Source organism: Oryx dammah, unplaced genomic scaffold (assembly GCF_014754425.2).
Source record: "Oryx dammah isolate SB20612 unplaced genomic scaffold, SCBI_Odam_1.1 HiC_scaffold_11208, whole genome shotgun sequence".
Taxonomy (NCBI): Eukaryota; Metazoa; Chordata; class Mammalia; order Artiodactyla; family Bovidae; genus Oryx; species Oryx dammah.
Window position 1 is genome coordinate 143,441 of NW_024080601.1, and position 26,860 is coordinate 170,300.

Consider the following 26,860-nt stretch of genomic DNA (forward strand, 5'->3'; position numbering starts at 1 on the left):
CCGCTCGTCCCCTCGGCGGCGGCCGCGCGCGGCCCGGGGTCGCCGTGAGTACTCGCGAGGCCGGCCTGTGGGGCGGCTGCCACCGGGACCGGGCGGGGCGGCCGGGCCGCGGAAAGGGTGCGGGGCCCGCCTCTCCTCGGCCGGGGCGGATGAAGTGAGGGGCTTGGACCGGGTGGCTCTGAGGTGCCCTCCTGGGCTTGACAGGCTTCGCTCAAGGCCGGGTGGCTAGCGACACAGATCGGGCACAAAGCTGCTTTCCCGGGAGGCAGGTGTCGGGGGTCTCCAGAGGAATACGGAGAAGAGGTCTAACAGCTCCCCCCAAGGGAGGCCTCACGGCCTGTTCTGGAAGCGCGGGTGGCAGCCAGGGCTCACCCCGGCCCGTCCCTCCGCCGCGAACCCGGGATAGCGTTAGGTCCGTGAGTTCGCCGCCGCGCTCTTTGTTCCGTGGCCTAGGCTTCCCGGTGGAGGACTTGCTGTAGAGCGGAGTAACCTCCTTGCCCAGGACCACAAAGGTGGGAGTCTAATCCAGAGTTTAAACGTTGAGATCGGAGGCTTCTTTGATTGGGTGTAAAGTTGTCACACCGAGAAGAGTCCATGGACGTCGGCCACTTCTGTGATCCGGACTTAAGGCTTAATTACATATGGCCAGTTCCCGTGCAAATTCCGTGTTTTCTGCTGTCGTCCCAAGTACTGACTGACAGACACCCTTCTCTGGGCACTCTTCACACAGTCTATATTTGGCCTGGGTTTTCTTGAAAGGTTCCCTTCTTTACCTCATTTAGATAAGTTAGATAGGTCGTTCTTGCTTAATTCATTAGCAACTCCCTTTATTGCTTGTGACCATATCACAGGAAGAGTGGATGTGCGTAGAACCTATCAAATGTGCTTAAGTCCCAGTTCCACTTGCCTGAACCTAAGCAAGTTGCTTGACCTCTCTACCCCTGATTTTTTTTTTAAATATGTAACGTGAAAGCTTTGAAAAAGACTATCTTTCCTGCTTATTCCTGTTTTAATGTAATTCTGTGAATTAGATAACTTCCCACTATTCCCCATTTGCCACTCTTCATCATTTAAACCTTTTCTCCATCTCCCAGAGGAATGAGCTTTGAGAGTTGAAAGTGGGAGTCCCTTTCACTGAAGCAGCCTGGGTTGAAAAAGATGGTAGTCTCTGTATTGTCTTTTCCCTGGACAGGAAAAATACCCTCTGAATTATCTTTTTCTCCTTATGATAACAGCAGAAACCAAGCAGCAACAACCCTTGGAGAGAGACTAAGTTTTCTTGACTTCTGCAGTGACAGAGAGCTTGTGGAAGTTGGTACTTCTGGCCCACGCTGCCATCATCCTACCACCCAGCCCAAGACGCCCCAGGCTGGACTTTAGTGCCTCCCTCTTTATTTCTCTGTGATCATCCAGATCAGCACCTGACTGTTTATTTTCAAATCTCACAAACCCAGCCCTCAGATCTTCATGTTCTGGTTCTCAGCTACTGTTGAAGGTGAATGGAGTCTTGCTCTTTAAAATAATTTTTGTGTGACTTTTGTCTGTGTAGTTGTGTTTAAGTTCTTGTATGTATCTCCTCTTTGGCTTAGGTCTCCAGCAGACAGTTCATTCATTCAGTAAATATGTGTTGAGGGACTGACAGTATAGACAATGAAAAGAGAGCCTCTGCCACCATAGAGCTTACATTCTGGTGCGAGATAAATACAACAAACAAACATTTTGTACATCACAGTGTGGTAAGCGCTGTGAAAAAAAGCAAGGAAGGGGGATGGAGAGAGCTACTATATTGTATGTTGGGGTTTTGCTGTTTTATATGGGATAGTCAAGGCGACCTTCAAGCAGAGGTCTGAAAGAGTAAAGGAGTGAGTCATGTGGGTATCTGGGTGAGTAGCATCCCAAGAAGGGTGACCAGCAGGGGCAAAGGCTCCGAGGTGGGAATATGCTTGATGTTTGAAGAACAGCAAAGAGGCATTTATGAAGTCTTAGTGATAATCTTCCTGTTCTTATTTAGAGTTAACTTTTTAGGGAGAGCCCTTCCAAGGGTAGTCTCTGATTTTTTTTTTTTTTTAATGAAAATCTCCAACTATACACAAAAGTAGAGAGTATAAGCAATGCTTATGTACTCATCACTTAGCTTCATCAGTAATCATCACTTTGCCATGTTTTTTTCACCTATTCCCCACCTTGATGCCCCTTCTGCCTTTTGTGCTTGAGTTGTATTTTAAAGCAAGTCTCAGATATCAGGCCATTTCTTCTCTAAGAACTTTAGTTGCAGTTGCCTTTTGCATATTGTTTTTGATGGGTCAGATAGCCCTGCCTGCTGAAGGACTGCTATGCTCTTTTCCCTGGCATTGTGCTTTATGTCACCATACTGGGTTAGTTACAGCTTTACATTGCTATCTGAGGAACAGACCACAGGCCCTTGGAACACACAAGGATTTAGAATGGTGGTTCTCAGCATAACTTGGAGGGGTTGTTGAAACAGATTGCTAGATCTTTGGAGTTTCTAATTCAGTAGGTCTCAATAGGGTATCTTAGAATTTACATTTTAAACAAGTTCCCAGGTTATATTGATGCTGCCAGTTCACAGACCTTACTTGAGAGCCACTGATCTAGATATTAAGATGCAAGAGAACCATGTTAAAGATCAAGAACACCTCTGTTTAAAGTTGGAGTGGATGAAACTGATAAATAAAAAGCCAAGAAGCAGTGGTTTTAAATTTTGCACAAGGGCTAGAAGTTAGTGTTTTTCTGAGCATTTCAGATCGTTATTACATTTTGGGGGGAGTAGGTTCCAAGAGGAGTCCAGGGCATTATTTTGGCTGTGACAACTCAGACTGTCTACCAGAAAATGGTCAGAGTTGTTGAGACTTTTAAACTTAGCTATGATTGTTATAGAAAGGCTCCTAAGGATACTGGTTTTAAATAAGAGATAAACACTCAATTTGGAGAAATAACTGGGGATAAAGATTTTTTAGAAAATGTTTGCTTCTGATGGTGGTTGACTCTATGAAGAATATTCTAAAATGAACTGACTAGACTGAGTTCATAGCATCTGGTCCTGGCATCATCATTTTGGCTTCAGGAGTTGATACAATGTTATGCTAGAGCAGGGACTTGCTTCAGTCACAGCTCTCCAGCTGGAGGGCAGTAGTGTCTCATGTTCATGTAGTACTTTCATAGTCCAATCTCTTTAAAGAACTGTGTGTGCAAGTGTGTCTACATGCATGCAAGTATGTTTCTATGTACCAGTGTCTATACATTTGTATAATAAAAGTGTACCCATAAATGTGTGCTTTTGTACATGCCACCCAGCTGTTAAGTGCTGATGAGATCAATTGCTATCTAATTTCTGCAGGACAGTGACTTGTTACCACCACAACAGCAGATCCTGCCTTCCTCAGCTGATCTCCAGTCAGCCCCTGATATCGCCACCCCCCTCCCAACCCTTGTCTCCTCTTTTGGCCTCCTAAATGCCCATCTCGTTGGCCTGGGTTCAACTGGTGGTATGGAGGGGTGCTGCCTAGCACTGACCTAGGAGTGTGTGTTACCCACTGACCCAATGGTGAGAATTCACTGCCCACCTTTCTAACTGATTGTCCAGGGGGTAGATGAAACAAATTGCAGACCTCACCTTCCCCCTCTGCTCCCTTTTGGAAGATAGGGTGGCTACTTGAAGTTAAAGGAAGGAGATGGGGCATGGAAACAGTATTACTTGGTGTGTGTATAGGGAGTTTTCTTGGGAAGGAAGGCGGAGAGTTAAATACTTGAAGGGATAGAAAGGGAGTTAGGAGACAAAAGAGCGAGGTGTCTCACTAGCAGCTTGAGAGCTGCCTTGGGTAATGATCCAGAAGAGGCCAGCTTGTACTAGAACTTAGATATGCCTGAGAATCAACCTTGACATTGAAGTCTTCTGCATACCTCCCCCACTGGCTACTAGAGCTTTAGTCATCATACCCAATACCTAAGAAGGCTAAAATTCCCTATTGTTTTCCTCTGTGCCAGCAAGTCAGTGCTAGACCATGGATATGACTGGATTCGGGAAAAGACTGAGATGTCCCCAAAGGGTCAGGGGAAGGCAGCAAAGGGACTGGGGCCTCAGTTATTCTATCCCAAGGGACCTCTCATTTGTGAAAATCTGTTTCCTATCTTAACCCCACTCTGTTCCATGAGATACCAGGCACCCTTATTTCTTGTTTCTCATCATCAGGACATCAAAGGCCAGTTCTGGAATGATGATGATTCGGAGGGAGACAATGAATCAGAGGAATTTCTCTATGGAGTACAGGTGAGATTACAGCCCCAAAACCCATGTTGGATGGTCTAAATGTATACTTTCTTCTGGATACGTCAGGAGTGAAAGAGCTTATTTTGGAGCAGAGGTGAAGATATAGTGTCAGTGTGATCTGAGGATTATCTGGTCAGAGCTAATCTCATATTTTTGCTCTTGCCTGGAACTCTTATCTTTTCCAGTATAAACTACACCCTCTGTGCATGGAGTTTAGCCATAGGTTCTTGCTACTGCTAAGTCACTTCGGTCGTGTCCGACTCTGTGACCCCATAGACGGCAGCCCACCAGGCTCCCCTGTCCCTGGGATTCTCCAGGCAAGAACACTGGAGTGGGTTGCCATTTCCTTCTCCAATGCATGAAAGTGAAAAGTGAAAGGGAAGTCGCTCAGTCATGTCCGACCCTCAGCGACCCCATGGACTGCAGCCCACCAGGCTCCTCCATCCATGGGATTTTCCAGGCAGGATTACTGGAGTGGGGTGCCATTCTTAGTTGGAAACAAGTATTTTCTGACTGTTCCCTCACTAGCCAGCAGGGGTCATTTCATTCATTAGGGTCAAATTTTTTAAGACTCTTCTACCAGTGTTTGTTCAGTGCTGTCACTGCCCAGGGCATGATCCTGAGCAGAAATGTTGGATGCTGCAAACAGAACCAGTCTGAGTTAAATTCTGAACTCTTCAGCCTGTTGTGAGTTCTCGTAGGAGAGACACCTAAAGAGTCCTGGTCAAGGTTGAGAGAAGCTGAGACTTAAGGATGTGAACTCCTTAAGCAGAACCTGCAGTTAGTCTACTGAAACCTCCTAGAGTGCTGATGGGGGGTGACTTGTCTGTCAGTGAAATCCCCAGCTAGGGCCACCACCAAGAACTCTTTCATAAAGCAGCTTTTGCTTGCATGTGTTGCTGTAGTTTGATTTCCCCATTCCTAATGTTTCTTCATATTCTGTTTTCCTCTTTGTCTTCCGCCCTCCACCATTTTTGCTGCTGACTCAGGGAAGCTGTGCAGCTGACCTATATCGGCACCCACAGCTGGATGCAGACATTGAAGCTGTGAAGGAAATCTACAGTGAGAACTCTGTATCCATCAGGTGGGGCTCTACTTCGGGGATGGCAGGAGGCTCAGCCACTTCTTTGTGAGTTGCTAAAAGGGTAGGGTTTTTTCTTTACGGTGTGATGCTGGGGTCTATGGACTTTCATGAGTTTCGAGCCTAATGATGGTGAGAGTTGCTCAGAATATTTAAGGTAGGCTGACAGGAGCAATGAGGAAAGTATAACCACTTTTCTTAGAAGTTCCCTCTTATCCTAGATCCTCTAGGTTGAAGTTTCACCTTGGGGGTAAGAAGGGCTTGTGGCCTAGCAAAGGCTTTGATTGTAAAAGTGGCTGTAGCTAAGTACAGAGCCTCCTTCCACCCTTCCCTCTCCCTTATCCCCAGGCTCACTTCTCTTTCGACTTCAATTTCTGTTCCCTTCTTTCTCCCTTAATGAGTCTCACATGTGATCACCTGTATCTCTATAGAGAGTATGGAACTATCGATGACGTGGACATTGACCTCCACATCAACATCAGCTTCCTGGATGTAAGTGATGCTAGTACCTGCCAACAGCAGGTCTAGTTGAGCTTGTGGGTTTTGCCACATAGGCCTGGAGTCTTGTTCCCAAGTGCTATATTTGAAATATGTATACTTTGTGCCTATCTCTAGACCATCAGCAGATAGTACTGCGTGCATGGTGTGTGTCATGTCGCGAAAACTTTAAAGTCCATTTCTCTCTGACGCTGAACTCGAAACCCCTTACTTTTCCCCTTACTCTTGTAGGAGGAAGTTTCTACAGCCTGGAAGGTCCTCCGGACAGAACCTATTGTGTTGAGGCTGCGGTTTTCTCTCTCCCAGTACCTTGATGGACCGGGTAAAGGCAGTGACTTTGTGCATCTGCGTGCTCTGACTAGTCTAATACAATGTTCTAAGTTAACTGAGATAGAGAAAAACTAGGAACAAAGCCTTTTGGTGTAATCTGAAGGCCATTGGTAGGACATTTTCAGTCTTCTCTCATTGTTAACTTCATTCCCTATCACCTAATAGTCATGCCTTAAAGACTTTCTTGGTTAATGAATTTGTTTTCTCTAGTTCCTCAATATTACTTATTCTTCCCCATCTCCTCAGCTTCCTTATAGAAGTTGAGGATGTTTGAAATTGGTCAGACAGTTCCCAGAATCTACCTTCTGCCTCAAAGGTTTTCATTTTCCACCATTATTGTTTAGAGTACTCTTGAAATCTGAGGAAGCTAATCCACTGAACTAGGGCTTTGGACTCCCAGGAGGATAGACATGTATATGTAGTAGGAACTTTTTCTTCTCTTTGCAGAACCGTCAATTGAGGTTTTCCAGCCATCAAATAAGGAAGGATTTGGGCTCGGTCTTCAGTTGAAAAAGTAAGAACTTTGATCTTTCTGGTTATGAACGTTTGAGGGAAAGAGAGATAGGACAGGCAGACTCTTGAATGTTTCTTTCCAAAAGTGTCTTTCTGACATGTGCCCAAGAAAGACTAAAATAAATTTGGGGAGTCCAGTTTATGGTTAGGTGGGGGAGCTTGTGTTTCTGGGGTATGTGCCCTTGAGGCTTCCTGGAGGTGAGAGCATTACTAGCATTTACTTAGCATTTAAAGGAAAACACAACCCTGGAATTAGTTATGCTCATCACACTTCCTCAGAGTAGAGCCCTAGGATTTTGGACAGTTTTAGTTTACTAAATGTACTGAGCATTTTGCTAAATAAGTATTTGATATATAAAGAGAAGTGAACTCAGTCAAGTTCTAAATATAGTCCAGTGTATACTTGTTCTAATACAAGTGAAAATGTAAAGTTTAGAAAGAACACAGAGGAAGGTGTAAGTCAGTCTGGTGGCAGTTAGATGAATGAAATATGAAAGGGAGATGATTAATGGTTTTTAGGGATGGATAAGAATTGTCCATGTAGACAGACTCTGAAAATAAATAACATTTGCAAGGGCAGTCACATGAGGCAACATGTGTAGGAATTGTAAAATCAGGAAGGATCTTCTGCTTTTATTTTGTAGGCAGTGGGAGCTTTGAAAGGTTTTAGGCAAAGAAAGGATATGGTCAGATTTAATTATTAAAAAACCATTCTGGTAGCATTGTGCAGCATAGATAGAAGGAGTGTGACAAGAGACCAGAACTGTTTTAGTAAGAGGCATTCGTAGAAGTTCATACGTGAGATGATGAGCCAAAGTATGGCTGTAGATATGAGTACAGACAAGAGATAGACTAAAAAGATTTGCAATGTTTAAAGTCAGACTCGAAGACTGATTTGGTTATGTTGTATATGATAAGAGGCAAGGAACAGAGAAATATTACTCTTAGGTTTCCAACCTAGATGTCTGGATAAATTGTAATTCCCCTCATTTAAATAAGAATTTAAGAAGAAGAACAAGTTTGTGGGATGAAGATAGATAGTTCCATTTTAAATATGTTATTTAAAGGTAACTTTGGGATATTCAGTGGAGCTGCTCAATAGAGAGATATGTAGATTTGATACTTACAAGAGAGGTACAGGTTGAAGATAGATTGCAGTGTACAGGTGAGAATTGCATCCAGTGTAGAATATGAGAATATCAAAGGAGAGCTAGATAGAATGAGAAGAAAAAGAAATCAAGGGCAGAACACCCTTTAACCCAGAAAAAAATGCCAAGTATAGGTGGAGAAAGAAGAAACACTGAAGGTAGGTTAGAGAGCTTGGAGGAGGATGGGAAGAGAACAGTGTCAGAGAAGGCAAGGAGGAACATTTCTACAAGGAGGGCCAGATGCCAGAGAGGATGAGTAAGAGGAGAACTAGGAGTTTCGGCTGGATTTACCATCAAGGTGAGAGCAGTTGCAGTGAAATGGTGAAGGTAGAAACCAGAGTATAGCCAGTGTTCTGGGGAAGTGAATGATTGGCCATAAAGTAAGAACACTGAAATACGGATTAAGAAATTTGGATGAGGATTAGGAGGTAGCTAGGTTGAAATAACGAAACTTGGAACTTTTTGTAGATGTGGGGAAAGGAACTGACAGGAAAAGGGAATAATTGCCAGATCAAAGTCCCTGCAGAGGGGCTGAGATCCAGAGTACAGCTAGAGCAATTGATCCTTAAGAGGAGGGTCAGCTTGTCTCCAGAGGATGGAGGGATCAAAGTGAGGGTGGAAATGGAAATAGATTTTGTAGTAAGTTTGTCAAATCATGGAAGATGATATCTGATGGCTTCAGTTTTCTCTGTTGAGAAGAAAGATTCTCAGTTGTAGGTATAGTTAGCTTAAAGAAGGTGATAAGGATTTAGAATAATAGAGTAATACTAGAGAGAACTGATCAAGGACAAGTAAAAGAACTTTGGAAACCATAAATTTGAAGTTGTAATGTTTTGCCTAACAGTATCAGTACCCTTTGGGTTCCTTGTCCTTTTCTTCACTATTCACAAGGCCAAGGGTAGTACTCACCTCTATTCCACCACTTCTGTTTCACTTTCGGTATAGCTCTTCTTGGCAGTAAATTGCCAGGTTTACAGCCTTTGAAGGCTCATGTTTGAGATCTTCCTGTAAAGGCAAAGCATCTAAGAATTTTTCTGGTCCATTAGACTAGGTAAGGGAGTTGGAATTTACCCGCTAATGTCAAGAGGTAGTTTAGAACAGTACATATCCATGTGCTAAGATTATATCAGAGGGATCTTGAGACAAACACAGTTCCCTAAATCAACTAGCTTTGCAGTCCCTAAGCCTGAATTTTAGATTAGTTGCCTTTCATAGTCTTATTTCTTGACCTGGGATTCCCCTGCTTGAGCTTTCTGTCTCTTTCTCTGTGATTCTTTAGAATCCTGGGTATGTTTACATCCCAACAATGGAAACATCTCAGCAACGATTTCTTAAAGACCCAGCAGGAGAAGAGGCACAGCTGGTTCAAGACAAGCGGTACCATCAAGAAGTTCCGAGCTGGCCTCAGCATCTTCTCACCCATCCCCAAGTCAGTGTTTCTCCATGAGCTGGTTGTTTCTAATCACATTGATCTATTCTAAGCCCCACCCCACCTTCTTGATTATGTAAACTTTTCTGTCCTCTCCCTAGGTCCTCTGAATTCTGTACCTTTAACTACTACTACTACCCACATGATCCTGTTCCCTATGTGTCTTTACCCCTCTACTCCTGACCCAGTAGTCATACCTTGTCCTTTATGTAAAATATAGTACCTAGTGCATGGGGTCTGTTTGGAGAAATATATACTAATTTCTCCATCTTTCTTTTCTTTGACCCTCACCCTTATTCCCTATCCTAAGGAGACAGAAGCAGAGCTAATAGGCCCCACCCCCTTGCTCTTATGAAAGGGGACACTGATTTATTACCTGGGTTCTGGAAACAAGTATTGCTCCATTCTTTGATCCCAGACTTTTATTCCCCCGCTTCCCTGCTCTCTGTGCCTTCTGATCTTCCCAAAGGCAAATACAGACCCAGATTTGTAGTTTTCCAGGTACCAGTATTGATAGACAGTGAGACATTAGGCTCTTTGCGGTCCAACTGTTTCTTACCTAGTAGTTTAATCACATATATATTAATACAGACAACACACACACACATTGAGCAAGTGAAACAGGTATCCTTTCCAAGGTATCATTCCTTAGATGCTGTAGAGAATGACCCAGGCTTTAATGACGTAAAACCTGACATGTAGTGATCTATTTGTTTTGCCAGTTTGATCCAATGAAACTTTCCTTGGATAGTTTTTTTTTTTTACCTTACTGTGTGGTATGGCATATGGGATCTTAATTCCCTGACTAGGGATTGAATGCAGGGCCCTCTGCAGAGTCTTAGCTGCTGGACCACCAGGGAAGACCCTCCAGGCTTCTAGGGCTCATATTGAATCCTCAGTTTCATCACTTTTCTTTGCTCTCTGTTCAGGTCTCCCAGTTTCCCTATCATACAGGACTCCATGCTGAAAGGCAAACTGGGTGTACCAGACCTTCGAGTTGGACGCCTCATGAACCGTTCCATCTCCTGCACCATGAAGAACCCCAAAGTGGAGGTGTTTGGCTACCCTCCCAGCCCCCAGGCAGGTCTCCTGTGTCCCCAGCACGTGGGCCTCCCTCCTCCAACATGGACCTCTCCTTTGGTACATGGCTGAGGAGGGTTTGACTTGGTGTCAGAGGGCGGGAGGGGAAGTGAGGGAATACAGCTTCTCAAAATGGAGTGGGAGTCTGGTTGTCCAGGGATCATAAACCAAATCTGGGCATGAACCATGAATCAGTAGAATGGAACACACATTTTAATAGTTGTGAATTTATACCGACATAGTCTAGCAAGCTTCTCTGATAGTATGTCAAGGAGCAGAGTCTGGGGTTGGGCATCCCAGGGAAATGTTATGTTTAATTTTGTTAGGTTGTGGTTAGGACTTGATAGTCAGCTACTTTACAAATGTTTTACATCTACCTTGAAAAGGGTTAAGGACAGGTGAGCCTGTTTTAAGAGCCTTTGCCAAAAATGTCTAAAGGTCTTCTCTGCAGCTTGGGGATTACTTAGACTGATCAGAGTTAGGGCTTAGCTACTTCAGGATAATTTTAGATAATGGGCATGAGTGAGGTATTTCTAGGAGGTCACCAGCTTCCTAGGAGGTTCATGAAGCCTTATTATTTTTTTTACTCTCATCAGGTCAGTGGTCACTGCAAGAACATCCCCACTCTGGAATATGGATTTCTTGTCCAGGTAATCAAGTCCAAAGCTTCATTCCAAAGCCTTTCCACTGTTTTCTGACCCATCTGATCCCTTAACATCTCCCAACTCTTCAGTCAGTTAGCAAACATTTCATGTCCTTAATTGCTCTGCTTCCATAACTATACTGAGTGTTCTGTGAATAGGAGAAAAGGCCTGGTTCCCACCCTTAAGAAGCCTATAGCATTATTGGGAAGACAATGCTTATATACCACTTGCGATCAAGTGCCAAATGATGCACCGCAAATTTTAAGTGCACTGGTGCCAAGAGAAGAGAAGAATTGACACTGATTTTCTTGTAATCCTCCACATCCTTGCTCAAGTGGGCTTCACTTTTCCTCACAAACTTGCAGTGCTTAGCTGCTACTGGTCATTTGCTTCTTTTTAAAACCTCTTTATTTTCCTGACATGGTTTCACTTTTGCATCTCCAATATCTTTGTTCATGTCATTCCCTCTACTGGCATTCCTCACTATATCTGCCTATTGTAATCAAGTGTCAGATGCCAACTTTTTCATAAAATCTTCTCTATTACTTGAAATGTATTAGATGGAAGTGTGTTTCCTACTGAATTCTTTTGATACTTTTTGTTTTATATAGCACTAATGTGTCAGGTACTATACATTGCCTTGAATTGTAATTAATTTGTATACATACTACATCTCCCCTGTTGGACTATAGCCTCTGAGAGGATAATGTTTTATGTTATTGAATAATAAAGGATACTTTTCAGTGAGCTAGGGACGTAGTAGGCATTCGACAAATCTGTGTTAAATGAATGAACAAAAGCCCTTGCGTGTCCATTTATGATCTCGAAAGTTTGTGAAATGGGAACAATTTAATTTATACAGACAGTATATGTGATTGTGAAAGCCTTTTAAGACAGATTGTGTAAAAAATACTTTAGGATATTGCTGCATGTGCTCTGAATTTGTGCTTTCTTCCCATCAGAGTTTTATTTGTGGTCTTGATCATTTTACAGGCTGATTGTCTTAGGTAGTTAAACATGGCTTCTCAGCCGCGATCTGATCATGGACTGAATACTCAACTCACTTGTCACATGGGGGCAATCTAATTACTGAAAATAATATTAATAGTTTGATTAGTATTTCTTACTGTTTATAAAATATTCTTACAGAAATCATCTCTTTAATTTCAGTACTTCTGTAAAGTGAGTAATGTCCATTTTGTAAATGAAAAAACCAAGGCTCAAGTTAACTTGCCCTAAGTTATATATGGTATTAAGTAGTAGAAGGGGGAATCTTAACACAGTTCTTCTACCATGGCTGGTCTTATTTTCATTATAATATATAGTCTTCCAGAGTTAGGCTATCGATTTAATTAAGTGCAGGATCCAAGAATAGAGTCTACCTTAGGCACAGGGCTGGGAGGTAGGAGAGTAATAGAAAGGAAGTTCAGATTGTTTCCTATATCTGGGTCTTGACTTCCAAAAAAAGACTTAATAGAATCTCCTCTCTCCCCAGATCATGAAATATGCAGAGCAAAGAATCCCAACGTTGAATGAGTACTGTGTTGTATGTGATGAGCAGCATGTCTTCCAGAATGGGTCCATGCTCAAGGTATACACCTCTATTTTGTGACCCTCTTTCTTACACCCTTAGCTAAGGCCCATTAGTCCCTCATCTCTCCATTTTTCCTTTTTTCTTGGATCTGTGGTAAAGGTAGAATTCTGTCCATACTCCCTGAGACTCTGGAAATAATAGTTTTTCTCTGAAAACAAGTCTCAGAGTCCTGTTAGCAAAGATGAGGATATGTGAATATCAGTCTAGAGTTGTCCGAGGTCAGAAATGTCCCTCTTGCCCTATGACACCTTCTTATTGCATACCTCCTGCCACCACCATCTCTTTAATATGTCCATTCAGCCAGCCGTCTGTACTCGTGAACTGTGTGTTTTCTCCTTCTACACGTTGGGAGTCATGTCCGGAGCTGCAGAGGACGTGGCCACTGGAGCAGAGGTATGGGGGGATGGAAGAGCTGCTGGGGAATTGGGATCATTTATGCCTGGGAATCCCAGCAGTTTCACTGCTTGGAATTTAATCTCCAGAAATGCTTTCCTATGTAAGGATGTTCACTGTAGTGGTTTTCTTCTTTAATATTTTATTTAAGTTTTGGCTGCACCACATGGCTTGTGGGATTTTAGTTCCCGACCAGGGATCAAATTCATGCCCTAGGCAGTGAAATCTCAGAGTCCTCTAATTGCTGGACTGCCAGGGAATTCCCTAGTATTGTTTATAATAGTTGAAACGAGAAAAAATAGATACAAGCCCATCTGTACAAGGCCCAGTTAAAGAAATGATGGTTTGTTCTTACAGTAGAAATACTATATAGCTATTATTTATGGATAGAGAATTATAACATATATAAATAAAATATAACAATATGTATAATTCTTTAAAATTTGCCCATATTTTAAAATAACAATTTCTTTAGTAAAAATATCTGGAAAATATACATCAAACTTTGCAGTAGTTAATGTGAAAAATAAGATTTGGGGGCAAGGGGATGTTTTTTATCTTCTTTTAATCATTCTTTTAAACATTGTTCTTGAATTTTTATGATAAGCTTGTATTTTCTAATAAAATCAAAACATTTGTGGTTTTTAAAATTTATTGAAATATAGTTGACTTTATAATGTGTTCATTTCTGCTACACAGCAAAGTGATTTTTGTAAGACCTTGTTATTTATTCATTTTATACATAATAGCTCACATCTGCTAATCCAAAACTCCCAGTCTGTCCCTCATATTTGCTTTTAAAGAGAAATACCGAGCGCCTCCAGAAGGTAGACCTATGCTGGATACTGTGCAACTCCCAGCCCTGTGAAATCGTTTAGCTTTTGTCCCCTTTCTTTCCTTTCTCCTAAGGTGGTGGATCTGCTGGTGGCCATGTGTAGGGCAGCTTTGGAGTCCCCTAGAAAGAGCATCATCTTTGAGCCTTATCCCTCTGTGGTGGACCCCACTGATCCCAAGACTCTGGCCTTTAACCCTAAGGTATAGTTGCTTGGGAAGAAAGTCAGGACTACAACGGAAATGGTGAAAGATAGTGGGAGACTATAGGCGTCATTCTAGTGCACACAACAGCTTGGAATAAGGGGACAGAAGAAATGGCACACTTGTTTCTTGGGAACTCCTGAACCCTCAGAGTTCACTGTTTAGTGAATAAGTAACTAAACATAACTAATAATATAAGGTGAACTTCTGAGTTTCTCAGAAGACAGGGAGACAAATTAATGTTAGTTACATTGGAATAATACAGACTTTGAAGCCAGATAGACCTTGATTCCATTTGAGGTTCTGCTGCTCCCTAGCTGAATGGTGTTAGGCAGATCACTTAACCTTTCTGAACCTCAATTTCTTTATCTGTAAAAACTGGATAATATCTATTATTATAAAAATGAGACATAATGTATATAAAATATTATAATACTTAGTGTTCTCCAGAGAAATAGAACAATAGGAGATATATAGAGAAAGAAATTTACTGTAAGGAGTTGGCTCCTGTAATTATGAGGGCTGAGAAGTACCAGGCTGAGTAGTGGGCAAGCTGGAAATTCAGGAGAGCTGATGTTGTAAGTTCCAGTCCAAAAGCCAGCTGACTCAAGATTGAAGAGCTGATTTTTTCAATTCTAGTCTGAATGCAGGAAAAGACCAATATCCCAGCAGGCAGGCCAGAGGAGTTCCCACTTACTCAACTATTTTGTTCTATTCAGGCCTTCAACTGATTAGATGAGGCACCTGAATAGGGATGGCAGTCTCTTTTACTCAGTCTGCCATTCAAAGGTTAATTTCATCTAGAAATACCTTCACATACATACCTAGAATAATGTTCAATTAAATGTCTGGCACTTCATTTCCCAAAGGACACAGTTGACAGTTGTTGAAATAACCATTACATGTACCCAGCACAGTGCTTCACAGTTGCTCATTTCTGTGTGTCAGGCACTGTATCAGATTCTTTACCTGTTATTTAATCTTCAGTTTAAATAACTAACCCTATGAGGGTAGTGAGGATTTTTCATCTTTACTTATATACATGGATACTGAGGTTCTGAGAGGTTAAGGAACTTACTCCTACTACTCTCAGCTGGTAAAAGAACTGGCACCTGATTCTAGAACTTCTTGGCATTAAGTCTGTGTTCTTTGCATGACGTACTATGCTGTTTCCCTGGGGCCTAGATTTCTTTTGTACATGTGGCCCTCTTTTTCATCACATCTTCTTCTCTCCCACTTTTCTTCACCTGGTTCTTCTTTCCCTGTTGATTCCCCACAGAAGAAGAATTATGAGCGACTGCAGAAAGCTCTGGATAGTGTTATGTCCATCCGGGAGATGACCCAGGTATTCTGTCCTCTGCCTGTCCCCTGCCTGCCCACTCAAGTGCCCTATTCTGTTTGAAATTCATTGGAGTGGAGTGAAGATTTAGAGATGTTACTCAAATTCCTCACAGTATTCTCTTTAGTTTTCCCTCTTTAGCTTTCCTAGTCTTTGTTCTCTGGTTTGTTAGCTCTATTACTCCTATTTCTCACTCCTTATGTCTCTCTCAACCTTTACCTTTGCTGCTAATTCCTTCACAAGTTGTTCCTATTTAATGTTTTTTTTTTTTTTTTTTTCATAATTCTTAGGGCACTAGAGAAGTTAGGGAAGGACTTCTGTCCAGGGTTGGGAGGGTGAGGAGGGGGGCTTGGAGGTAAGGAACTAGACCCAGGGGCCTGCATCTTCTATCCTTCTAGGGGTGGGGCAGCCACATGGAGCAGTGACCATCCTTTGACTCAAGGCTGTCCCTCACCAGACTTCCCCACCCCTCGTCTGCAATCTCTGCATGAGTAGACATTCATTTGTACTCACATTTACAGGTGGGCCTCTTCTCAGCAAATCCTATATATCACAGTTCAGATGAACACATAACATACACCTAGGAGGGATGATTTACTTGTCAGAAGAACTCTTATGTTTTACGTAGTTTTACCACAGGATTCCTTAGCCTGGTCTTTCTGGGACATTGATTTTATTTACTTATTTATTTTTTTTGATTTATAATCAACTTTTTAGGGCTGTAGGAATTGCATAAAATGAGGGAGACCCACCTGCATGTTGTTTTGTAAGCATCTTCAGTCATTTTCATATTTATTTATGAGTCTTCCCAGCCTGACGGGTCCTTGAGGGTGGGAACCCCATCTCCTCTTGGTTTGGTGTGGTCTTCAGTGCCTACCTTGCCCCGGGCCCTGATAATCTGTGGCAAGTGGGAGGGCTCCCACCTCTTCTGGGAGATAACCTCACGGCCTTTGTCTTACAGGGCTCGTATCTGGAAATCAAGAAGCAGATGGACAAGCTGGATCCCCTGGCCCATCCTCTCCTGCAGTGGTATGAGTAGAATGGTTCATCCTTCAGCAGTTGGGGGAATGGGGCATAGTATCAGACCTGGAGCCTGTACCTTCTCTTAGAGGTGGTTTCAGCATTGTTCCTAAGATTATAGATATTATGGCAGCTTTTTCTTGGGGTTTTATTGATACACCTGGCTTGGCTAGGAACTGGGATCCAACAAAGAACCCACAAGTTCTAAGACTATGTTTCAAGTTCTCTTTAGTGCTTCTTATTTCCCAGTAGGTTTCTGAGTGCTGCTTGCCTATAGGAATTAACACTTCATTTCAATTAGATTTTCTATGCGTGCAGAGATGTCCCTCCCCTTCTACTCCCTTTCTCTATCTCAAGCCCTTCTCTGTTGATGTTAACTGTCCAGAGGCTTGGAGCACTATTACTACTCCCTTCTCTGAGCAAAGGTTCTGACCTTGAATTTCCTTTCCCTTCACCCCTGACCTTGATTTCTGTTCTCTCTTCCTGGAATAGCTTTCCCTTTCTAGCGTGTTTTGCTCTGTCAGGTCAGCGTTTGATATTAGTACTTTTTCAGTGCACCATGCTCCCTCTTAGCATGAGGAATGACCAGGCATAGACCATTCAGAATGGCATTACAGGTACATGAGTGAAGCACACAAACAACCAGATAACCACTATAAGAGATAATGCCTCCTTGCTGAGTCCTCAGTGGCTTATGCCTTTGTTCTCTCCTGTCCTCTTGAGTTCAGCCTACATACAAGCCAGTATGTCCCTGAATTCTCAGGAAGTTCGTTCTAGTTTCTTCTGTTTTTTTTCTGCAGCTCAGACAATAACTGTCTATTCCCCCCATGTCTGAGAGCCTTCAGCCTTCCTCTGGGCTCAGATAGGATGGCTCCTGAGCCCCTGTGCTAAGTTTCTAAATCCCAAATGTAAGTTGTCACCATCCTAACACAGACCCACCTCTCTGATTTTCTTTGGTAGCTGACCTCTTATGCTCTTCTTTTTGTTCTTTACTTTTCTCTGCCTGGATGTAGCAGCCCACCTCCCACCCCTCTCTTTCTTTCATCTGTTATTTAACAAGTAACTAGCTGGTCTCTGGTCAGTAACTTCTTTTACATTTTTATACACAAACATTGCCACCCATAGGAATATCCGATAGTGTCCTGAGTTCACAGTTCAAACAACCCTGGAATCCTTGCTTATTCTCCAAGGGGCAGAGCAAGGCTGCTGCTTTGTTTAGGATGGCCTAACCACGTTTATTCTGTCCTTTTTGTTTTTTTGTCTGTTTTATCCTAGGATCATCTCTAGCAACAGGTCGCACATTGTCAAACTACCTCTCAGCAGGGTAAGTGACCATTCTCCGTCTAAACTCTGAATTTCTAGTGAGGGGGAAGGAGGGGCTCCAAACCAGCTAATCACATTGGTTCTAGACCTGCCTGGTTAGACTTGTCCATTAACAGTAGTCTTTGGGCCAATGCATATTTCTTTTATTTGGGGTCAGTATAAGCCTAATTTGCTCCCTATCCCCAACCTTTCCCTCCCTGATCTCCCATTTCTGCTCTGTTTTCCTGACCCCACCCCCACCCTGGGCAGCAGCTGAAGTTCATGCACACCTCACACCAGTTCCTCCTGCTGAGCAGCCCTCCTGCCAAGGAGGCTCGGTTCCGGACCGCCAAGAAGCTCTATGGCAGCACCTTTGCCTTCCAGTGAGGAGTGGGGCAGGGCTGGGGCTGGGTGCTGGATAAGGCAAAAAAAATGGGGGGATGGTGGCAAGTTCACTTGAGGAATAGGAGTTTGTATGACTTATGTCCATCATATTAAATGCTATTGTGGTAGGTGCTGTAGAGGATAAAGAAACTTAAGATATGGTCTTTAGTCTTAAGCTATTTAGGATGTAGTTGAGGAGAAATGACATTTACATATAAAAAGATGTGGTTGAAGGTAGATTGGCAGGGATAGATTTGAAAACTGCTTTGAAGAAAATCAGCAATTTATGCCTGATTTTGAGAGAAGAGAGAAAAAAAATAGATTTAAGAGTAACTTAAAAGAGATGTGAAGTCATGATTGGAAGCCATACTTGGGATCAGTGATAAACTCATTGAGTTTGAGATGAATTTGTTTAATTTGAAATATCAGGATGATAGGCAAATGAAAATATTGAACCAGCAGCTGAGGATTAGGATGGGACTGTTTGAAGCGTGGAAGAGAAGATAGGCCTGGATATTAAGATGTAAGGGTTAGCCATACACATACACATCTTACATGCCTGTAACTATATCCGTGTGCATGTCCATCGCTAGCTTTATCTGTGTCCATCTTCATGTCCTGTGTGTGTGAGAATGGGTGGGAGTGGCAGTCTTGGAATTTTCTTGGGAACTTCATTCCATGAGGAGACATGTATTCTACACTGCCTTACAGTGGGTCCCACATTGAAAACTGGCATTCAATCCTGCGCAACGGGCTGGTCAATGCATCCTACACCAAACTGCAGGTGAGGCTGTGCTCCTCTTTTTCTCTCCATCTTCTCCCTGCCCCACTCATTTTGGGGAAGTCTGCTGTAAAGTACTCAACTGTGTTTGCCTCAGCATCCTCAAACCTAGCCTCCTGTGAGGCTTTCCTAGGGAGGAAGTTGAAAACTGTATGTATAGAATGAATATGGTGGTTGTATTTTGACCTGAGGCTGTGTTTTTAGGAGTGGGAATATAGCTGTAGGCAGAAATAGAAATTGCTGATTGCAATCACTGTGATCAATGAACCTGTTAGAGCTTTTCAATATATGTGACTGTTCAGTCAGAGAGCTAATATAGGAGACTTACTTCTTTGTCCTGCAAGACTCCAAGGAATGATTATTATTCCTCCTCCTGGCTGCCTGTTCTGTATTCATTTTTAGAGGGCAGGGATCTGCATATGTACCAAGGCCTACGGCCGGAGCATGGATTCTGAGTGACTGACTCAGTGGCTATGCCACTCATCACTCTCCAAGGCATCAGTATCTAGTATTTCATAGGCAAAGGGGTTAACCTGCATCCACTTTTCAGCTAATCAGCTTTTCAAGAGTAGGTGCCTAAAGTTGTCTGAATGAGTGAGAAGATTAAATGGAGGGACAGAGGGCTGGATAAGCCATGTGGCTGCCTAATACACAGCCATGGGAGGGCCCAGGCTCATATTGCTCATCCTGGTGTTTCCCTGCAAGCTGCATGGAGCAGCCTATGGCAAAGGCATCTACCTGAGCCCCATCTCCAGTATTTCCTTTGGATACTCAGGTAAGAAATAGTCTTTGGCCACATTGACTCTATTTACATTGCATCCGTTTTGTGAATACATAAACCTATGCTGTCTCCTCTTCCATCATGGACACTTGGTCTGTGTCAGCTCTCTCCCCAGTCATGGATACGTAATCTTTCTCTTTTTTCTTTCGTTAGGAATTTAGATTATTTGTATGTGAGGCCAATTATCTCCCTTCCTCGTAGGTATCCTCTAGTCCATGAATAAAACCATTCATTGTGGGACCTTAGCGCTAGGAATGGGTTAAGGAATTACTGGGGGATGACTCTAGGCTCTCTGGAGAACACATTTTTGGTGCTGACAATAGCCTGTCAGACTGTATATGTGCACACGTGGATGCGAGTTGATATATGAATGCACTTGAAGTCTTAAGTCCCTTCCACTGGCTTACATTTCTGGAGACATGGTTCTCCTGCCTGTCAACCACCTTTTAAAATTTAAACTGTCTGTAATTATACACTATTACATTAGTCACATTGAATGCAAGAGGAAGCATTTTATTCCAAAGGTAAGGTATGAGCAACATTCAGATTCTAGTTAGGAGATGAGTCCCACTTTGTCCAGCTCAGAAAAGAAATCTGACTTAGCTTTCTCATTGTTTCAAGTTTATATTTGAGTTCTTCTTAGTCTTTTTTAGTTCGGGTTCTGTATAGTCTTTGCATAAGAGAAAGCCACCATATCGTCACATGTCTACCATATGAAGGGGCTAGTGCTAGATTCTTTATAGATTTAGTATTCTCCATTAATGTAACTGTTACAAAAATAAGAACACTTAGCTCCAGAATAACAGAACTATAATAGAAAGGTCTCTAATGACATAATAAACCAAACAAGAAGAAAGGAGATAATATAAATAAGAATCAAAATTAATGAAATAAGAACAGGTACAATAGACAGGCCCCCAAAAAACCAAAAGATGGTTCTTTTAAAGAACAAAACAGATAAACCTGGGTAGACTGATTAAGAAGAAAAAGAGCAGCATTAAATAATGTGAATAAAAAAGGGAACATAACTATAGATATAGCAAAGTTTTATTTATTTTTACTTTTTATTACTATTATTATTTTTTTGGCTGCACCGCACAGCATGTGGAATCTTAGTTCCCTGACCAGGGATCAAACCTGCATTTCCAGCATTAGAAGCCCAGAGTCTTAACCACTGAACTGACAGTCCCATAATTTTAAAAGCTAATAGAATTCTGTCAACTTTATGCAAATGATTTGAAAACTTTGTCAAGATGGATAAATCCCTAGAAAAATATAACTTAACAAAACTGATTCAAGAAGATATAGAAAACCTGAATAGCTCTAACATAAAAGACATTGAAATAGTAGCTTAAAATTTTTCACAACAAAACAAAAACCTTGCCAAATCCAGGTAATTTTACAAGTGGATCTTAAGTCAAACTTTCAAATAACACATTATCCCAATCTTAAACAGAATCATCCAAAGAATACAAAAAGATGGAATTACAGATCATAAAAGATTGGTAAATTTGATTTTATTAAAATTATAAACTTCTGTTCATCAGAAGACACCTTAAAATAAAAAGGCAGCTTACAAACTAGGGGACGACATTTGCAACACATATAACTACAAAAGATTAGTAATAAAAGTACATTATAAATTCTTGCAAATAAGAAAAAGATAATCCAATAAAAAGGCAAATAACACAGGCAAGTCACTGAAGAAATGACCAAAAATATGAGCAGCTACTCAGCCTCTATTAATCAAGAAAGTAAAGGCAAGACCAAAATGACATACCATTTAGCACCTACGTGGTATTACCTAAAAATCTGGTAATACCTCTGATTATACCGGAGGTTGTAGATCAGCAGGATCTCTTTTACTGCTTGTGGAATATAAATTGGTACAACCACTTTGGAAAACAGTTTGATGTTACATTTCATAAAGCTTGATAAATATTATCCCTGCAACCAAGCATTTTCATTTCTGAATATGTGCACCCAAAGGTGTATAGTATTGTTTGCAACAACAAATCTTAGAAAAAAACTCATACTCATCATCAGGAGAAGGGATAAGTACATCTTAATCTATTCTGACAATAGATTATTATTCAGCAATGACAGTGAACCAACAGTGGCATTCAGCAACATGGAAAAAATGTTATATAAATAATGGTTGAATTGAAAAAAAAAAAGGCAAGACAAAGGACTGCCTTTTTTATATTGCTCAAAAGTAAACAAAATTAAAATTATTTAGCTATGTGTGTGTGTGATAAAACTAAAGGAAAAAGAAAAATAACCTAAATTTCAGAATAGTGGATATCTCCCAAGTGGAGGCTGATATTGGGATAGGGTTAGGAGCACTTAGATGTAAGTCACTGATAATATTTTAGTTCTTGGATTTAGTTCTTACATCTGATCTTGTTCATTGTCCTGTTAAACAAATGATAGTATGTCTATGAGCAATCCACAAAGGATAGGTGCCCAGTGAATATTTATTGAATGTGTGAATGAATCTTACTCTGTGTGCCTGGAGTCCAAAGTGGAGGTGGGATTGGGTAGTCTTTGGCTTTGTCTAGAGACCACAGTTTTTATCTTTGTGCCAGCCTAAGCTTCTCTCAGATTAATTCCTTATTCTAAATAGTGAGTCTCCTGGCTTCTGGTGGCCACAAAATTCTTATTTGTTGTCTGTTTTCTCCCTATTCTCCTCTCCCATTGGCCTTTGTTTACTACTGAGTGCCTGAATACCTTTAGTTATCAGATGGAGCTAGGAATCTCTATTGACTTCTTAACTTTATTTACTGATGATGTGAAAACGTCATATGGCACCATCCTTCTCCCTCCAAAGGTTGATTTGATTATAGATAAAAATACCATGTTTTTCTATTGTAGCTATAGGTCATTTTGTTCAATCTCTTACTACTTTTCAGATAAAGTATATACACATAAAAGTCAAATGACTTTCTTGGGTCAAACAGATCTAACTAGCAGAGTTAGGACTGGAATCCAGTTCTCCTGACTTTTGGGCCAGTGTTCTTATCATTATTTTGGACTGACAGGGCAGGCTTTGCTTGAATAACTGATTTTCTGAGGGCCCCATGGATATGTGAGAGTGTTCTTATCATTATTTTGGACTGACAGGGCAGGCTTTGCTTGAATAACTGATTTTCTGAGGGCCCCATGGATATGTGAGAGTGTTCTTATTATTATATTGGACTGACAGGGCAGGCTTTGCTTGAATAACTGATTTTCTGAGGGCCCCATGGATATGTGAGAGTCTCTAACTCTGGATGGGATGTGGGTAAATGTCTGACTTATTTTAGTTCCTCTAGCATATAACTAACTCTCTCTTCTTTGTATGTTTCCTTCTACCCTTTTCTGCTCTAGTTTTCTGTATTTTCCCTCAGGGTATCCAAGTGCCTTCTGAGGGGTCATTGTAAATAGAGAGCATCCATTTGACTAGCGGAGCCTCTAAAGACTTGGCCATAGTGTGCAGGTTAAAACGAGGGAGAGTAGGAAAGGAGATGGTAAGCTCCATCTGTTTGTTTAGTCATGTTTAGAAACTTGTCCAAGTATATACTCTGCACACCAAGCAACCAGGGAGTATTCTGGCCTCTAGGTTCTCAGTGTGTCTGGTCTCAGGAAACTGAGAGAAGATGATTGGGGTTATTACAGTCAGGTCAGTGCACAGCAGGATTGGGATGGAACAAGATTTGAATTCTATCATAAGGGCCATCTCTAAGACCAGCCATAGAAATCAGATTGTTCTCTCAACCTCTGAGGTAGAACCTAAATGGGAATTTTACTCAGAACCATGCACTGAAATACCCAGGCTGAGAAGGTTATCAGGTTTGGATGCAGAGCTAAACCTAGTTAAGGCTAATGAAGAAGTTGGAAACGGAATGGTGGGGATTCCTATAGGAGAAAGAAATAGGCAGTTCAAATCTTGAGGTTCTCGTTGCCTTAACTTTTATTCAAGCCATAAATCTGCCATGGGGCTTCAGTGTGAGTGCATGATGAATTGACAGCCTGAGTAGTGAAGAATGTCAGTCCAGTAGTTACCATCCCTGCTTCTATACCATGGCTGCCACAAAACCAAGACTTGCAGCAGGGTGGAGTTAGTCGTAATAGAAAGTGCCGAGGTGGACTGATGAGATGAGGGCCCCTGCTTCTGGTCTGCAGTGATAGCATCATTTCCCATCTTCATCTCCCTCTCTGGTCTCATGGTCTCATACACACATACACAGACTCACTCCTTACTGGGATAAGGCTGGGCCTGTGATAAAGCCGAATACAGAGACTGGAGTCCTAATCATGGGACAGAAAGAGTTGGGAATAGAGGCCCACAAGCACTGTTTCATATCTAAGTAGGAAGAGTCCAGAGTGAGTCTCTAAATGTTATAAACAGGGCTATTCAGTGAGGGTTAAGGATGGTGGAGGATTTATGGATTTAGATAAGATGAAAGCAAGTAAATTGGCTCCTCTTCCTCAAGTCTGGGAAGACTTTCTGAAGGAAGCAGGGCTCTTCAGGGTAGTTGCCATTTTGGTTACCTGTGGAAAATTATTCATCAGTTACCTGTTCTGCTTTCTCCCTTTAGTCTGAATGACTCTGGTCAGAGGTTTTTATGTAGCTTTGAAACTGGAGCAGATCTGACTTGCTCTGCTTGCTTTCTTTCCACTCATTTAACTCAGCCTGGCATCGGACCTGAAATGTTGATGTCACCACTCTCCTAGGCCCCTCATTCCTTGCTCATTTCACCTCTTTGCTCCCTATCTTAGCATCCGACAGTGATTTCCTCATGTTCTCAGGATAAACTCCGGTTGCCTTAACATGGCCTACAAGGCCTGCTTGATCTTATCCTAGCTTACCTCTTCCCCATCATCTCTCATCACTTCTCTGCCATTGACTATGCTCCATACAAACTAAGGTACACTACTGTGTCTTTCTTCCAGGCCTGTTGTATCCTGTTATCTCAGCCTAGGACACTTCCTTCCTCTTCATTTAGCTAACTCTTCCTAATTCTATAGTTCTTAGCCTAGCTGTCACCAGGAAGCCCTCTTCAAACCTGTGGGCTAGGCTAGTTCTCCTCCTCTGGCTCACTCAGTACTCTGTATTTTCCCCATCACAACCCCTACCATGCTGTGTCACGATTATTTGTTCCTTTCCTGTAATCTCCATCAGGTTAAATTCTGTGAGGGCAGATATACTGTTTGCTTTATTCACTGCTGTGTCACCAGTTGTCTCTCTTTCCAGTGCCTGGCACATAGTAGGCACTTCAGTAAATATTTGATGAAGGAATGGGTGAATGAACTGGTTTGTTTTTCTGTGACAGGAATGGGAAAAGGACAGCATAGGATGCCCTCCAAAGATGAGCTCGTCCAGAGATACAACAGAATGAATACCATCCCCCAGGTATTATTAATTGCCTTTGTTCGACTGAGGCAGGACACTTCCTCTTGGATAAGTTTAGGCTACAGAGATGGATGGGGAAACATTGGTAGTGATGGGGGTGGGTGGCTTATAGATCATTTCAAGCAATCAGATACATTCTAAGAGGAACCCATTTCCAGAGTCATTTGTAGCTTGTCATGAGTATGAGAATAGAAACTGAGTTTATTAAATCCAATAACATGAAAATGTAAAGATGGACTCATTCAGACTGATTATGAAAATCAGAAATTTTGGGAGGTGGCTGGAAGCCCAGGATATCCCAATCCCTACCCCCTAACTGCTACCAGTTAACTCACCTCTCTAGGGAAAGCTGTAACCATCTACCTGGCTCTCTCTCCTCTTCTAGACCCGATCCATTCAGTCAAGGTTCCTGCAGAGTCGGAATCTAAACTGTATAGCACTTTGTGAAGGTAGGTGGCTCACCCAGTCCGTGTTTTTGTGGGTGCCCAACCTTCATTTCAGGTGCTACTTTAGCACATGATCCAGCCAAGGGTGATGTTGAAGCATCTTTCCTTCCCCTCCGTGCCTGGACTCTCTGACCCAAGCATTATACCTATAACTTCTGGCCCTTCTCTTCCCAGTGATTACATCTAAGGACCTCCAGAAGCATGGGAACATCTGGGTGTGCCCTGTGTCCGACCATGTCTGCACACGGTTCTTCTTTGTGTAAGTCTAGGAGGGCACCTTGGGAATTACTTGGAGAAGTGAGGGTGAGAGCACAATGATACGGACTGCTGGGAAAGTCTGTTTCTGTTATTGGAGACTTGTCCCTGGCTACCTGAGTAGAGCCAGAACTGGGACTTCCCCTTGGAGGATGAGGATGGGTATAAATCAAGGGCTGTTTAGAGGAAACCAGGTAAACTCTTCCACCGTAAAGAGTAGCAAGAAAGGGTTTTGATTCTGGGATGGGATGGCCACACCCCTAAATGCAGGTCCATGGGTTGACATTATTCTGGGATTGGTCTCCCTCTTATGCTCACGTTTGCATTATCTTTGGCAGATATGAGGATGGTCAGGTGGGCGATGCCAACATTAATACTCAGGACCCCAAGATACAGAAGGAAATCATGCGTGTGATCGGAACTCAGGTTTACACAAACTGAGGGGGCCCCAGCCCTCGTACCACCCCTGTTCCCCCAGGATCCATCTGCCCTCATGAAAGGGCTCAGGAGCAGCAGACAAGTCTGCCCTGAGGAATCAAGGGGCCATTACCGAGAGGCAGGAAAAAGATAGATGAGGCAGCCTTCATGGTGGAGATTGACCCAGGAACCACTCCACATTTGGATGGCCCAGACTGACTCCTTACCCCAATTTTCCCAGTTGACTTCACCCTGTTTGTAAATAAAACAATAAAATGGAAGGTGCTGTGGACTGGATATGATCACTGTGGTCTGACTAGCCTTGGCCCAGCACCTGCTGCCCCAAACCCCCAAATGGGGGTGGGGGTGGGGACAGTGGAACATCACGGGGGCTGGGACTGTTTATGTCGGATGGAGTCAAAGCTCAGTCCATCTGGTCTAGTACCCTGTAGACCTGTCAACATTCTGTTCAGCGGATTAGATCAAGGCAGCTCACGCACATGACACAGAGTGAGAATGAGGCAGAACGCCACTGGCGGCTCTCCAGGACGTAAAGGGCCACTGAGGCCACAGCTCAGACGCCTGTCTGTAGGACCTCTGCTGTCCGCACACAACCTGTCCTCACCTTTGCTCTGTATCTTGGTGGCTGGGCCCTACTCTCTACCTCCTCCTCCTCCCAGCTGTTTCTTTGGGATAAGGGAGGTGGA

At 42.5% G+C, this 26,860-nt stretch overlaps 1 protein-coding gene across 9 annotated transcripts; it reads left to right on the top strand.

The window, feature by feature from the left end:
* LOC120860855 (protein mono-ADP-ribosyltransferase PARP6) lies at positions 1–26,455 on the top strand. 9 transcript variants are annotated; one of them, XM_040236564.1, is made up of 24 exons: positions 1–44; positions 1,236–1,495; positions 3,359–3,565; positions 4,211–4,288; positions 5,278–5,372; positions 5,801–5,861; positions 6,099–6,189; positions 6,645–6,711; positions 9,138–9,287; positions 10,217–10,427; positions 10,964–11,017; positions 12,507–12,602; positions 12,906–12,998; positions 13,908–14,033; positions 15,313–15,378; positions 16,334–16,401; positions 17,668–17,716; positions 17,965–18,077; positions 18,790–18,862; positions 19,565–19,634; positions 24,956–25,035; positions 25,421–25,484; positions 25,656–25,740; positions 26,075–26,455. In XM_040236564.1, exons 3-24 carry the CDS (start codon positions 3,563–3,565, stop codon positions 26,175–26,177), a joined length of 1,896 nt encoding a protein of 631 aa, XP_040092498.1. In that variant the 5' UTR covers positions 1–44; positions 1,236–1,495; positions 3,359–3,562; the 3' UTR covers positions 26,178–26,455. The 9 variants fall into 9 exon arrangements, 6 of the variants coding, with proteins under 6 accessions (XP_040092498.1, XP_040092497.1, XP_040092496.1 ...); XM_040236563.1 differs by lacking the exon at positions 1–44 and adding an exon at positions 119–412; XM_040236562.1 differs by lacking the exon at positions 1–44 and having other exon boundaries at positions 621–1,495.
* The last annotated feature ends 405 nt before the right edge of the window (positions 26,456–26,860 follow it).

Bases quoted from the DNA above. Each gene is read 5' to 3' on its own strand.
- LOC120860855 (XM_040236564.1), top strand. The intron at 14,034-15,312 runs GTATAGTTGCTT...GATTCCCCACAG, and splicing joins CTCTGGCCTTTAACCCTAAG to AAGAAGAATTATGAGCGACT. The intron at 25,485-25,655 runs GTAGGTGGCTCA...TTCTCTTCCCAG, and splicing joins CTGTATAGCACTTTGTGAAG to TGATTACATCTAAGGACCTC.